The 15,286-nt window shown below is 49.0% G+C and overlaps 1 protein-coding gene across 2 annotated transcripts in view; it reads left to right on the forward strand.

Moving 5' to 3' along the window:
- LOC139908241 (RNA binding protein fox-1 homolog 3-like) overlaps nucleotides 1-15,286 on the forward strand; it is a 104,381-nt gene that overhangs the window by 72,540 nt on the left and 16,555 nt on the right. For both annotated transcript variants that reach the window (XM_078284496.1, XM_078284495.1), the window contains exons 2-4: nucleotides 2,680-2,931; nucleotides 9,191-9,334; nucleotides 13,086-13,139. In XM_078284496.1, the coding sequence (XP_078140622.1) occupies nucleotides 2,713-2,931; nucleotides 9,191-9,334; nucleotides 13,086-13,139 (417 nt within the window). In that variant the 5' untranslated portion in view covers nucleotides 2,680-2,712. The remainder of the gene's footprint in view (nucleotides 1-2,679; nucleotides 2,932-9,190; nucleotides 9,335-13,085; nucleotides 13,140-15,286) is intronic.

The raw sequence follows: 15,286 nt of genomic DNA on the forward strand, positions 1-15,286 counted from the left end.
GCCATGTAGGGAGGCGGGGGGGGAGTGTGGAGGGGGGTGGGGGGGGGGGGCGTTAAAGCGCCGCAGAGGGACCTGCTCTCTTCCCATAAACAGGCCTGCAGGTGGAGAAACACTCACCGGGACCCCAATATAACAACGACTTGTGGCACTTCTCCGCCGCCATAATGAACAGCAATCTCTTTCGGCGGAATGAGATGTGCTGTGCGCCCGACTGGTTTGTCATGGAGGGCTTTTCATTAGGCGCCGTGGATTATCTTGATGACGGCGAGTCGGCCCCAGCGAAAAGGGCGTGCGGTCGCAGTGGGACAGCCACAACTCCCCTGATTTGCATGGGCCTTTTTTCTCTTCCCAGTTCATTTCCAGTTGAATAACTCGTTTGTCAAATACATCAGAGGAAGGCGAAGATCATACGAGAGCCAGTGTTACTTTGTGTTTCGCTAATGAGGCCTGTGCTCGCCGCCTCCTTGCTTTTGCCTTGCTGCCCTTTGAAAACAGCAGCGGCGTGGCGCTACAACACTTTGGTAGTTTTTGTATCTCCCAACGCCAAGCTCCAGGCTGTTATCCTGTTTGTGTGTCACATGGCTCCGTCTCGATCCTCTGCCCTTGTTTAATGCTCAAATAACAATAGGCCTGACACAAATATACAGGCCTGTGTGCCCTGTGACATATTAAAAGGCATAACGCAAGCTTTGATCTCCTTAATGGCATGAACAGTGTTTCATGTACAGTTGCGGCACAGCGGTTTTTTTTTTTGCAGCCAGGCTGTTGAGCTTTCTGTCTCAGCTGGACCGCTGAACGGCGACGTGTTGACGGCAGATCGTTCGGACGGGATGGTTATAAGTTATGAGGAGGCTACGAGGTCTGGTAGTCTTCTCAGCTGTCCTGCCGGGAGGTGCGCCTTTTTTTTTTTTTAGGTAACCAACCCCATTCTCCTCAAAATGGGTGCTTAAAAGTTTAAAATTGCCGACATCAAGAGCTTCCTTGAATTAGGATGCCCCGCAATGCAAGTGTGTTATATAATGCCATGACTGGAGGGAGAGGAAAAGTAGAGCACAGGGGTAGAGATTAAAAAAGTTTCGGCATAAGGAGAGAGGAGGGGGGGTGGGGGGAGAAAAAGAGATGAGCATGAAAGGGAAAGCGAGAGGGTGAAGGGGGGAGGGATTGAGAGAGAGAGAGATGGAAATACAGTATGAAGAGAATGAGAAAGAGAGAGGGAGTTTAGGTCAGGAAGGAGCGAGGGCCCGTTCCTCCGCCAGCAGGAGCCCGGAGACCCGGCAGGCTCCCAGCGGCCGGTCAGTCCTCCTCTCCTCTCGAGGCTGAAGGCCCTCCTCTTTTTTCATTTAGATAATGGAGCATTTCCTTAATTGGCAGAGCACGGTTTGGACCGCGGTTTGTTTGCCAACACGTCAGAGGAGCATTATTTCCACTACATTTACAGCGCCGTGCCGCTCGGCTCTCTCATTAAAACCGCGGCCTCCCCCCCCCCCCCCCCCTTGCCCAAATAGAGCTTTCTGTGGAAGTCTGCAGAAGGAGGCCAAACACTACAGCAGCAAGCGAGTGGGGGGGGGGGGGGGAAAAGAATAAAACACATTTATCTCCTCTCTCACCATCCCCAGCCAGCTTGTAAAGGAAGAGACAGAAACTTCTCTATCTGTTTACTGTTATTGTTTTTCTCAAACCATAAACCCTTACTTCTGCCGCTGTTGTGTGTGCTTTTTTTTTCTCCCCTCTCTCTCTCTCTCTCTCTCTTTTATCGGAAGAGTTATGCGTCGAGCTCGCATGATCTGTATCTTTAAATTTGATTGAGGGTATTTGCAGGGTGTGTTATTGGATTTTGGTGTTATTGTCTCACCTTTTCCTCTGCGTTTTTTAATGTTAGGGCGGATATCTGTTCCAGCGGCACTGATCTCACTGTTCTGCTCATTAGTCTGGATTCGCAGAGCCTAGTGCTTCGGAACAATAAGACATGCACTCCTGTAGTCCAGCCATTACCGGGTTTAACAATGTGCACAATGTGAGAAAAGTCCATTATTTCTGCAGCTCATCATCTCAAGCGTCCACACCAGAGAGAGGGTTTGCAAAAAATGCCACACTGCAAAGAGCCATCTATCACTTAAGTCAGAAGCAGGGAGAAAAACAACAGTGCATATGGAAGTGTATGGGAGAATTAGCCACATGAATGAGAGGGAGGAACAAAGACGGAGATAGAGGGCGATAGATGGGAAAGCATATAAAGTGAGACTCTGGTTGGTGTTAAAAGCAGAAAAGTGGAGTGTGGAGAGGAAGCAGCTGTTAGTTTAACAGACCTGTCACTGGAATCAAAGGCCCTAATCAAAATTTTATCAATTAATTGATCTTTCCTCTTGTGCTTTGCCATGAGTGCAATTGAGATTCCCCCTGACTCTTGCCCCTCCAACAGAGAGCCATGCTCTACAACATAAACTGTGTTCATTAGCCATGATCAAGGAATCCTCTAATCTGCGCTGAAATGTGATATGATAGCTGTTTCCCTGACTTAGTTGGTTTGCAGGACAACTCGCCCCAGTTGCCTTCCAAACCTCACCGGGAAACGCGCGCCTCTTTCATGCCCGGTCGTACCGGCACTCGCCCGCCAATGTTTAACTTTAATCTCACCGGCGGATCTGACGATGCTTGCCGCCTGCTGTGTGTTTCTCACAGGGTAACCAAGAGGCCACCAACCCGCCGGAAGCGATGGCCCAGCCGTACACCCCAGCCCAGTACCCGCCTCCCCCACAGAATGGCATCCCCGCCGAGTTCGCGGCGCCCCACCCGCTTCCCACGCAGGACTACAGCGGGCAGAGCAGGGTCCCCGAGCACGCCATGACCCTCTACACGCCCACACAGACGCACAGCGAGCCGGCCGGCACCGACAACAGCACGCCCGCCATCACCGCCACCACGACCGCACCGGTCAGTGTCCTGCAGCACCAGCAACACTGCTCACAACTGGCTGTGTGTACAGTATTATCCGTTTTACCACTACATTTACATTATGTCTGTGCATGTCTGTGGCTGTGCTGTGCTCCAACAACTTTTTTAAAGGTGCTGTGTGTAGCATTTTTATTACACAGTCAAATTAATAGTGATGTCTTGGTGTAATTAACATAAATGAATGACCTCATGGTTGAGACCACTTGCAGCCTCTATCTCATGCCAGTTTTTCTCAAAATTAACACCACATTTCCCCTAAATCTCATCGCTTTATGTTACAAAGAGGATGTTGTCTGACCTCCCTGATTATTGCTTTACTGAAGAGGACAAACATTTTGGAAGTGATTTTCAGCCATTGCCAGAAACTCTAAAAGCTTTCGCCCAGTTTGCTCTGGAAGAACAGCTCCACTTCCTGTTTTGTGCCGTAAAGCGATCCAGCAGATTGTAGAGGCCAGTAGAAGCTGCCAGTCTTCTCATCGATGGTCTTATTTGTTATTATACTATTATACTTAAGTCTCAAAATGAATGTGGTAATGATTTATTGATGTTAAAATGCTACACAATGCACCTTTAATTATGAATTACATATTCCCTAATATTGTCTCATATTATGCTACCAGGTTAAATGTTTGTTAAATAATTGTGATGGGAAGGTTAACTTGTATATCTTGTTGAATGTTGGTGTTTAATCCAGTTATTTGACTGTCAGCGTATAGATTACCTCAAGCGGTTTTAAGAAAGAATTTGATCTTTTTTAGTCTTTTTAATTCACAAATACGGTCTCTCTGTATTATTCAGTTGTAGTGTATATTTAACTTAATTAATAAGTTAATTTATAAGCTTTAATCTTCTTCATAAACTGTTTTTTACTGACTCCTTAAGGGTTATCCAGAGGTGCATTTGGTAACATTGCGGTTATGCAACTACACATTAGTGAGCAACAGCAGACTTTGATGCCAGAGGATGTAATGGCAAAGCCCAGCGCTTGGAGTTGGAGGTGATTGGATTTAATTGAAAACATTCTCATAAAATGAAAGTGCGTTTTGGAAGAGCCATTTGGGGCTTCCTAGAAAACATGTAAACCTGAGGTGTTTTATTTATTTGCGTGGCTGAGATTCGACATGCTGTAGACATGAATGATTTAGGCGCTCTGAAAGGGGGACAAGCCCTCCCCCTGATCCATTTGGTCTCAGAGTTAGAGGAGCGAAAGAGAGATGTCTTCCGGGGCTGTTCCTGTCCTAGACCAGCCAAAAACAAACGCCAACATTTTTTTTTTTTGTCAAATTAGCTAATTAGCCGCAGCCGTATCCAAGACGTCTGAGACTTTCCTTCAAACGTAATGCGGTAACCTCCTGCGAAACTGCTGCCAGGACCCGATTTTACCCGTTATTTCACTGTATGCATCCGGTGAACACTTTTACTCCAAAGTACCTCACAGTACAAAGAGTGCATTGCTTTTAAAGTATGGGGTTGTCCTAGCGGGGAAACAAACCCCTGGCAGTGCTCTACACATTGAGCTATACATCTTGGAAGTGAGCGAAATTATGAATTATATATTATACATTTCATACTTGTATATTTATACTCTTCTATGGAATACCTTGACCTGAGATTTACCTTTTAGAAGAGGCAGCTGTAGATAAAAGGGAGGAGGGCTTAACTCAAAACTTTCCAAACGCCTCTAGAAAGACTGATAATGCTGGCCGGGATGGAGGAGAAAAAAAAAGAAAAAAAAAAAAGGCGACTTCAGACCGTCTTTTCTCCTATACCATGAAAACACCTGCTGGGAGAGGTCATGAGGAGGCCACCGCCCTCCAGAGAGGGATCTGGGTCACTCATAAAGAACACTGTTAATAACTCCCATTTTCCCAGCCTCACAATTACCGCGCCGCCGCGAACATTTGGCGGGAGAGGAAATGCCTGCGCGGCGGCCGCGGCGGCAGGCAGGCGGGGCAATGGCGCCGCGCAGCATATTATCATTGCTCAGTAATGTGTTAATGTTTGATTTGAAGATTTGTGTGACACTCTCCCGCTGCTCCGTGGTCACGCCTCGCACTTACAGTAATGGCCGACACACGAGAGAGTTTAAAGTGAGGAGAGACTTGGCAGGAGGTTCCACTCCCCTGCTCTGTGCTACCCCCCTCCACCCCCCACCCTCGACACATACACCACCACTCCTCCGCTTTTTCTCTCGCTCTCTTTCTCTCTCTCTCTCCATTTTGCATTTGATTTCATTTCATCTGTTCACCCGCTGTGAAGAAAGCCTAGAGATGGTGGCCATGGAGAGATGAGAGCTCGCCTTGCTCTCCTTCATGCTCCCTCCCTCTTGTGCCGTCCCTCCCCTCATCTCTACTTCCCTCCATCTTCAATCTCAGTCCCTCTCTCTCTTCTCAACCTCTCTCTCTCTCCTCTCCTCTCCTCTCCTGTTCCCTGCGTCGTCTCTCTCTCTCTCTCTCTCTCTCTCCCCTTCCACCCATCCTTCTCGGCGAGGAGAGAGGGATGAGATTAGTGGGCTGTAAACAGAGAGTCTAATCCCTGGGGCCGCTGGTGTAGTGTCGCCCACCGCTGTGTTCCCCAGCTTTAATGACAGACCCAGCCTGTTTGCTCTGGGTGCCACAGACGGGCCCGGGTGCCTTTGATTAGGGCACCCTGCAGAAACACAGATTGGGGGAGCAGATCAGCGCTCACTGCGACTCCCCACCCCCACCACCACCACCAGCGCCACCACCGCTACGCTCGGCTCCTCTACCCCGCGACGACGCTTTACTCTGCCCATCTTCTCGACTTAAAGACTTAAAACGAGTCGAGAGAGAATGAAAATTCAGTGAAATGTATGGATTCTGTGTGAATTCCCCGCAGAGAACGGAGACTGTGTGTGTTTTAATGAGGCGCAGGGGCCTCTCACTTCTCCCTCTGTGTCTCTGTCTGTGTCTACCAGTTCTTCTATACTGGGAAGGTGCTGTTGTCCAGAGCCAGACCTCTGGGACCTCGCTCTCTGCCATGTTCAAACAAGCTGACTTGAAAGCGGGCGACTTGAGCAGAGAGGCGCCCCCAACTTTTCTCCAAATCCTCAGAGATGAGGGTAGCAGAGGGCTGCCAGTGAGCTCTGCTCAAAAAAAAAAAAAAAAAAACTGAGCTCGTTATCTGGCCCCGTTCAAATAGTCTGAGGTTTGGTTGAATTTCATGAGTAATCATTCTCTTTTCAGATAACAAATTAAGGCAGTGGCGTTAGGGCAGCACTCAATTCCAGATTTTTCACAGCCCGTGTCAGCCGCATGAAGACTTTCCAAAGGGTATTCTGGGGGACTGTGATAACATAGACACACACACACACACACACACACACACACGCACGCACGCACACAAAGGCACGTGGCAGGCACGCACGCGCACATGCACATATGCACACATGCAAACATCCATGCGCAGACAAGTACACACCCACACACATTTACACACACAAACACACACACACACACACACTCGGCACACATATATGCCCTCTCTCATCTCTCATGAGCTGTGTTTAAGGGATTGAGACTCTACCAGGGTGTAGCTTTCAGAGGCGGTGCTGGGCTGATGGCGGTATGTAGGCCACCGTTAAAGGGGATGTCTGTGTTATCTCCTCTATATGAATAGCAGGAGGGGGGGGGGGCTCTACTCCTCACACTCCCTTCTCACCTCCTGCTCTTTCAGGTGACAGAAGGGATGCGTTTGCAGCTTCTTTAGAAAGGGAAAACAAACAATGGAGGACCAGGAGGGGAAAAAAACCGAATTAAAGCGAAGGCATTATAATTCTTGTGAGCGAAGACTCGGTATCCCCCCCTATTTAATCGGATGTAATCTACCTGCTTGGCGGCATTCCAATCAGATAGTTTCAATTATGCTCTTGTAATGCCACTCCGCGAGGAGGGGGAAAGTGCTGAGCAGAGCACTTTGCAGGCGATTTGCAAATAACAGCGAGGGAGTCTTTTAGAGAAATGACTGAACAGGAAGCCGGAGAGTCGCCGGAGTTGACAGCTCTCTCACTCGCCGGTTTGCTGGCTTTGCCGGTGACGGCGTGGTTTGCATCACACGCCCCCGCCCCCCCAAGCCTCGTGACAGCAGCTGTCGGGACAGTAAAGTGCCACTGAAGGTGGCCTCCTATGGTAATACGGAGGTAATTATTTTCCACTGCAACACCACCGTCTCGCAGCCAGGCAGGCAGGTTGGAGCCTCGGGAGCGGCGCGGAGAGGCAGGCATCCCGGATCTCCGTGACACCATAAGTTATTGAGTTAGTAGGATGGAGTCTAGGGGGGCTGGGAGTCGGCAGTTCAGTATTTGTGTTCTCTGTATGTGTATTTGCCCCCTGTGTCAGCGTGCTGCCGGCCTGTCTGAGCGCCGAGTGAAAGTTAATCTGGATGTTTGCAAACACGCGACTGTGCCTCCCATGATAAAAAGCCAGACAGACAGGGCTGGAGGACAGTGGTGCTCAGTAGTCTGGTAACATACGCTAAAGGTCGATAGTGTCATGTGTGACCGATGAAACAGATTGACCCGCGGGGCTCCGGTACCTTGTCACCCTCCGCGGTCCCGGCATCTGTCTGCGATGTGTCACCCCCGGGGCCCAACATGGCTACTCAGGCTATTAACCTCCAGCGCACGAGGACATGGCAGAGTTAAGACCCCCTCTGCCCCTCCGCCCGTCTCTCCCCCTCTGTCACAAATCCACTCCGCGCTAGCCGGCCGGCCGGCTCAGTCCGTTTGCCGGCTCCGGTGTCCTTCGCCACGTGTTAACCTCCGGTCGGGACGGCGGCGGGGCCCGGGCGGGGGGCGCGGGGGGCGGCCGGGGAAGCTGCCACCGCGCTGGCCTACCTGGACGGCTGCAGGGGAGACAAAGTGGGACCTTGAATCAAACAACTGTCACTGTTAACAATGTATGTCACCATCTCGGAATGGGCCATAAAAACCAAATAAATGACGGCCATTACAGTGGAGATTGTGATTATGATAATGAGAATAATAAAGGCGATCATCATTACGATCATGATGATAATGATAATACTGTGATGATGAATTATAATGAATAAATCCCTACCCCATTTCCTAAATGGTGGGAGATGTATCACTCAGAGAGGCCTGCAGCCATCCGACAGCCTCGGAGCAGGGCGAGGGTTATCAGCGCGTGCGTGTGCGCGTGTGTGTGTGTGTGTGTGTGTGTGTGTGTGTGTCATTCGAACCGTTTGTACTCTAGCAACAACCTACTCCCTTTTCACTTCTGTATCTGAGTACAAGACGGTGTCTGTGTATGTGACTTCCCAGCCAGTGTATAGTGTGTTTGCCATGCTCAGAGCACTTCCCAGGAGACCCAGGAGTTTACATATCACATTCAAACAGCTTTTGTACTCAATATCTGCCACTTCCACTCTCTCTCTCTCTCTCTCTCTCTCTCTCTGTATCTCTCTTTTCTATCTTGTCCTCCCCTTCTCTCTGCGTTTCCTCATTTAATCTCTTTTCAGCGTCACCAGCACATTTTTGTAAATATGTTTTAATAATTCGCTGCCGTGCGGACAGACTCATCATCACCATAATGATGTTTTCATTGAGAGGATAAACTGCACTGTCGACCGGTGAAGTTTTGGCCCGAGACAAAACGCCAGGGGAAAAAAAAAAAACCCTCTCGCCAAAACAAGGTTCGTCTGAACAGACAAGCCGCAAGCACCCACGGTGAAATCCATCAGCGGTGTCAGAGAGGGAAACAAGTGGAATTTGTCATTGACATCAGACACGTCATTTATATAGAAATGTCAGCATAGCATTCGCATAATGATGGAAACAACAACGCAGAGGGCTCTGGGCCTCGCACTCTGATGGCTGTGTGCAAACGTCACCAATAATGTGTCTTTAGTCTAGACGTGTCAGGGCTCTGTGGGATCTATATCCACGCCTTTTTGTCAGCGCCTTCAATCTTCCCTGTTGCTCAAGAGCTAAGTGCAAGAGATTAATAAGTGGATTTGTAATGCACGACCTCAGGTTTGAAACTATAAGTCATCGGCTGTTTATCGCCTCGGCTTTCTCGCTAGATTGAAAAATGGCAGACGCTGAGTAAGTTAGTCAGGTGGTCCCCCCCACCCCGCACCCCGCACCCCGCCGCCCTCCTATTTCACCCTCCTCCACCTCGGGGGCCCGGGAGGTACAGTACACTGTAGGAGCTAACGAGCAGCTTGTGTCTTCTCTCTGTTTGTTTCCCTCTGGCAGACAGATGACGTGACGCAAACAGAGGGCTCTCAGCAGCTCCAGCTCCAGCACTCAGACTCTTCAGAGAAGCAGCAGCCCAAGAGGTTACACGTCTCCAACATCCCCTTCCGCTTCCGGGACCCCGACCTAAGGCAAATGTTTGGGGTGAGTCCCTTTCTTCAGTCTTGGTGGCAGGACATTGGTACACAACACACACACACACACACAGACACAAACACACAAGCGTTTCCCCCCAGACTTTGATTCTCGTCAGGGTGGAAAAGCCTCAGAAACGGCATTTAGACCATCATGGGACACTAAAACTCTCCGAAACCCAGACTAGTAAAATTCTTTCAGGTGGGTTAGCAGCTCCTTAAGGCAGGGAGACCACACCTATTCAATGGTAGGGGAAACTTGGACACACACTCACACACACATGCATAGAGTGGACAGCAGCAGGCACTGTTTAAACAAAAAAAACATTGCATATTGGTATACTGTAGCTCCTAATCAGATGTGCTCTCTCTCTCTCTCTCTCTTTGCCCAATTAAAGCACCGGCTAACAGTCCAACAGCTCACCCGGGTGTCTCACAAAAACCTCAATAAGAATTGAACCAAACATCCTCAATTCAATAATGATAATGGATCTGAATCAAGAGGACTGCCAAAAATGTACTTTAAATGTTACGCACTAATTGGACCATTAGAAACCAGAGGCGTTAATTCTAATTGTTATGAAGACAACATCGAAACTGATGATATTAATTACAGGAGAGCCCTAGCCGTGGCTTTATAAATTGCGGACAACATGGCTCCTCTCTCTCCGTTTCCCTCTATTTCTCTCTGATTGTTGGGTTTATTGTTCCCAGCTCTGGTGCGGGTCGTGTGGAATCCAAATCGCCTCAGTAATTAGCTCGGAGGCTTTGTGTGCCTGGCCGGCGCGTGCAGATATACGGTGCAAATTGATCGCGGCCTACCCAGTCCCCCTCAATCACACCCCCCCCTCCTCTTTCACCCACCATGTTGCCCATTCCTTCCTGCTACATGCCCCCTCCCGGTGGTTGGCACGGGACAGGATTGCGGGATTGATTGTCTTGGGCAGAGCTTGGCGAGGAGATAGCCAGGACGCTCCACCCCTTGACATGGCCTCCACAATGGGCCTTTTGTGTGATCAGTGTGTGCAAAGCCTCATCCCTCCGGCTCTAATGGCTTCTGGAGCGCCACCGGCTCAATACGCCATTACTGTTACGCATGAGCGAAACCACACAGACATGCGGGCAAGGAAGGCAAGGGGAGGCCGGGCGGAGGAGAAGGAGAGGCGCGGCGGTGTGGAGGTGGTGCACGGCCCGGTAGAGGAGGCCCCTGCAGCAGAGCCAAGCCCGCCCCCCAAGGAGCTCCATCTGCTCCCACGCGGCATGGAGGGCCCCTCTCTCTCTCCGGCGACCGGGACACATACGGTTAGCGTGGGCTTGACCACCGGCAGAAAGCGGTGAGCCAGCGCCCTAAAATGAGGGAGGGAGGGCCTGAGATTCGCCCCGCCCCGCCGCCGGGTTAAGGGTGCGGAGAAGCCCGTGAGCCTTTAACGAGGCTCTGAATGAAGGGCTCATTAGGACGACCACAGCGGACCTTAATCAGTAATTAGAAACTGTGATCTCTGAGAGCGAGCGAGTGGGGGGGGGAAATGAAAACACTCTCTGCGCAGTGCCCATGCTGCGCTGCTTGAGGGTGCCCTCGTTTCTGCGACCGGGTTCTTCATCGGCACTTCTCTCCCACTACAGCGCATGTAAGGGCTCTCACAGCGTTCCCCAGAGCAATCAAGACCTCTGCCCCCGCCCCCCCCCCCCCACCCCACCCCCACCACCCATCCGCCCCGACCCCGCTGTCACACCGAGCGCCGCGGCTGGAGCTGCGCTACGCCGGCCCTCTGCTGTTTCAATGGATCATGCCGCTGTAGCATGGTAATTATAGGTGCGTGAAGAGCTTAAAGGTGTTTAAACTAATCAAAGACAGGGACACGCGGCGTCCTCACCCCTGTTTGGTGCTTTCACATCAGGATGATTGGAGTGGAAGAAATGCAGTTGTATCTTTAATTCGGAGCCAAGTGTCTCAGGAAAAGAGGAAAGAAGGAGAAAGACAATGTGTTGACTGGAGATTCATACGGTATTAACTAGCGCTTATGAGTTCCCCCGCTCCAGTGGATGCTTTCGTTTCTTTCCATATTGATATTTTAATTTTTTTTTTACACTCTGCGATGCATGGATATAGCTGCAGCCTCTCAGATGACGTCAGTCCCTCCCTTGTCCTCTCTCCGGAGACCCCTCCCATTGATGCTATTGTTTATCGGTGCTGCTGATGCAGCTGTTTCTGTGTGTGTGTGTGTGTGTGTGTGTGTGTGTGTGTGTGGGTGGGGATGGAAGTGTCTGAGATCACTCGTGAGCAGCGAGCAGTCCCCAGTGCCATGTGGAAATCCACAAAGACGACTTCCTCTGAAACTAATTAATCGACGCCACAAGCCCATTACGCTCGGTTAAAACAATTAGCATCTGCACATTGCGTGGGGGAAGCATTGTCATCTCAGGCGAAGAAGGGGCATCACGCTGGGATATAAATGCCTGTGTGTGTGATCGAGCCTCACACTTAAAGCGCTTCCCATTCGAATCAATGGAGCCGAGCGCCATACGAGGCAGATGTGTAGATGGGCCTATGGAATCTCTTTTTAAGAAGAGCGGGGAGTACCGGAGCATACAGGAGAGGCGATACAGCCTGCTGGAATGGAGAAGGTCATAAATAGCGTCGCCTTTTTTTTTAACTTGGTGCGGCGAGGTCGCTGCGTGACCCTTTCGAGTGCGAGGGGCCATATGTTTTTTGCCATCCCATAAACCCTCTCCTCCTCAAGCCCACTCCACTCCTCACTCCACTGCAGCCAGCGCAGTCAGATAATAGCCACCTCCTCCTAACCCCTATTAGTGGCTCAGTCAAACGATCCATCCATTCCCATTGAGCGTCGACCACATGGAAGGCCCATTTCTTCCCTGTTGTGCCGAAATGAAGGCGACGCGGACCGCTTGACAGGGTAATTACTTTTAATGAAATAATACGGCCATTGTAGACAGCAATTAAAAGTCGCTCTCACTCCACTCATTAGGGGAACTTACGGTTTGCTTTCATTCCTCTGTTTTCTAATGATCCGAAGGCAAGCCTGTTAAATCGAAAGGCTTGAGCGTGTTAACCCCTTGGGACCGCCCCTTAAGTCCTGTTGACTGTGGAAGCGCACAAACAGAGAGAGGAAGAGGGGGTAAGAGAATGGGCGAGAGACCCAGAGAGAGAGAGAGAGAGAGAGAGAGAGAGGCAGGTAAATGGATAGATGGTTAGATAGAGAGAGCTGATCCACCTGTTCGGTAGAAACCCTGCCAGCCTCTCCACAAGCCAGAGCCCAGTTATCTGGTAGGGGGGGATTTAAAGAAGTGAGTTTTCCCCGGGAGCTTAAGAGGGGGAGGGGGAGTGGGTTGGGGGGGGGGGGGAATCCACATCACAACACAACCTCAAAACATCATCTGATACTGTTTCCTTTTTCCTTGTTTAAAAAAAAAAAACCCTGCCGTGTGTACACAGATATTTTTAGAGATATTGTGATCTCATTTCATATAGTATTGATGAAATGGAAAATTACAAAATAGCCTAAAAACAGTTGCTGTGGATTCTCTTTTTAAAGCAGCCGAGCTTCAGAAACTGTTTGCCGAGCTAACAAATGCAAATTGACCACCATTTCCTCACAAAAGTAACATTTCCATATTGCCTTAATGGTTTTTCTTTCTCCCCGCTCGTCGTCCTTCTCATGAATTCACAGTCAGTGAGGCTTTCTAACTTTATCTCTGCCCCTCTCTCTTTTTTTTTTCCTTTTCTTTTCTCTCTGCAGCAATTTGGAAAGATTTTAGATGTGGAGATTATCTTTAATGAGCGAGGATCCAAGGTAAGTGAACTAGAACGCCAGCTGCTTCATTACCATGTACTTCTTCTGTTTCCTAATGATGGCATTAGTGTAGTGTGTACATTGGCTGGGAGTAGTGGTCTCTAAGCCCGGTCCTGGAGAGCCGCATCCACCACGCCTCGCTCTCTCTCTCTCTCTATTGTTGTTGTTGTTATTGTAGCTCTAACCCGAGTTGTGAATCATTAGCCCTGTCAATCAATTCATGATTGAGCTGTTTCACAATTCACTTAATCCGGCAGCGGCTGCAGGTCCTCAAGCTTATGGAATTGAAACCGCTCGTTTAGGGACCCGGCCCACTTTGAAGCCCGGGCGTTGATTAAAAAGCTCCTATATTATTCAGTTTTTATGATTTTGTTTTCAAATATACTATGGTTCAGGGGAAGAATAATGTTCCCCATGATGTTTTGCAAATAAATGTAGTTTAGTTAAAAGGGTATTTATTGAATGAATTTGAAGGCTAATGCCGCATTTACGTCACATGGGAAGAAACGGACAAATGGGACGAACGCTTCCACAACATGGAAGCGCTCACGTGTTTAACTAGTTGGAATGCCCACATCCAGACTTATTTTTAATTATGACTTTAAAAACAACCTTAAACAAACTGTAACTGTTTAGCAGCACAACTTTAGCATTTCTTAGTGAGGGGAAGTCCAGTTGTGATGCATTTACTGGAGTCATTACACAGCAAAGAATGGATTTAAATTTAATCATTCAAAACAATCTCTTCATTACAACAAGACATTACAACAATGTGTTTGATCGTACACATGTATAAATCAAGGAAAAACTTGAATTCCTAAACGAATAATACCAAGAAAGCAGCAGAAAAATATCCACAGCACTGCGTTAACTGCAGCATCTATCTCCAAACCGCTTCCTGTATACAGTGGAAGCCTTTCGGTGATGTGAACAGCAGAGTGCTACCCATCCAGCTGTTCATTTAATAGAGTGTACCAAGCTCCACAGCTTTCCATTCATAAAGGAGACAGGCTCCCTGGCTGGGTGTTGAGGCATGAATACTATTGATTCCCATTCCTACCTGGGAGTAGTTTGGGATCTTATATAGGTATGCAGGGAGCCTGGAAGCAGGCGACGCTGCTGCGCTCAGCCCCCTCAGCCCCCTCAGCCCCCTCAGCCAGACAAGATTGAGCACCGGATAAACCTGCCTCCTCCGCCGTAACAAGCATTTATTGTTTGTGCCCTACAAAGCCATTACCCATGATGCCTCTCTCTCCCGCACCCTGCGTGCTATATAATGAACCTACCAGGCCATTAATAAACAATCTATTTTCTATGAAGCTTTGGCAATTTGCATTCAATATGTTTGTCTCCTTTGAAAAATGGTGTCTCCACTCTCCCCCCATGTAAGCTAATTATTTGTGCATGATAAAAAAAGATAGAGGGGGCAACCATAGTCGGGTGAAATGTCCAAAGGATTAATTTTGCCCTCAATTCCTTTTTTGAATTTATTTCTTTATCTCTCTTTCCCCAAGGACAGCTCCCGTGTTATTTATGCTGGGAATAGAAGCCCGGAGATCCTGTGTATGCATACAAGATCACACTGCATGCCATCTCTCACATGTATTACATCCTCAAGCAATTATCAGGCAGTGCCGGCCATGCTCCCTCTCCCCCTGCCTATACCTCCATAAGTATATATAGAAACCAAAGGAATGGGACTTGTTTGGCCAGCATATGTTAAGGCTTTTCGCTCCAGCTCAGGTCCAGTATCCCAGTCCACATAACTCAAGCAAGTGACAAACCCCCCTGGGGAGGGACGGAGACTGAGAGTTAGCGAAGGGGGGGGGATGGGAATGAGAATGGAAATGAGAGGTGGATGTATTTAGGTTGGGGTTTAAAGTCGATATCCTCACTTTTATTTCTGTCTCCCATTCTCTATCAGAGAGGATTTTTTTTCATTACCTGCGAAGCTGCTGTGGGGGAGGATACTGTATCTGCTATGACACCATTCACTTCTTATGTAAAGGTTCATCAAATGGGACCGTGCATCAAAGACCCAGAGCAATTTTGCCCCCGTGTAAATGCCCCCCTTGCTAGTACAACGAATTAGAAATAGTCAACGGTCAAGTTAATCACTCCTTTTTTTGAGAATTCACACACACACA

Source organism: Centroberyx gerrardi, chromosome 7, assembly GCF_048128805.1.
Source record: "Centroberyx gerrardi isolate f3 chromosome 7, fCenGer3.hap1.cur.20231027, whole genome shotgun sequence".
Lineage (NCBI taxonomy): Eukaryota > Metazoa > Chordata > Actinopteri > Beryciformes > Berycidae > Centroberyx > Centroberyx gerrardi.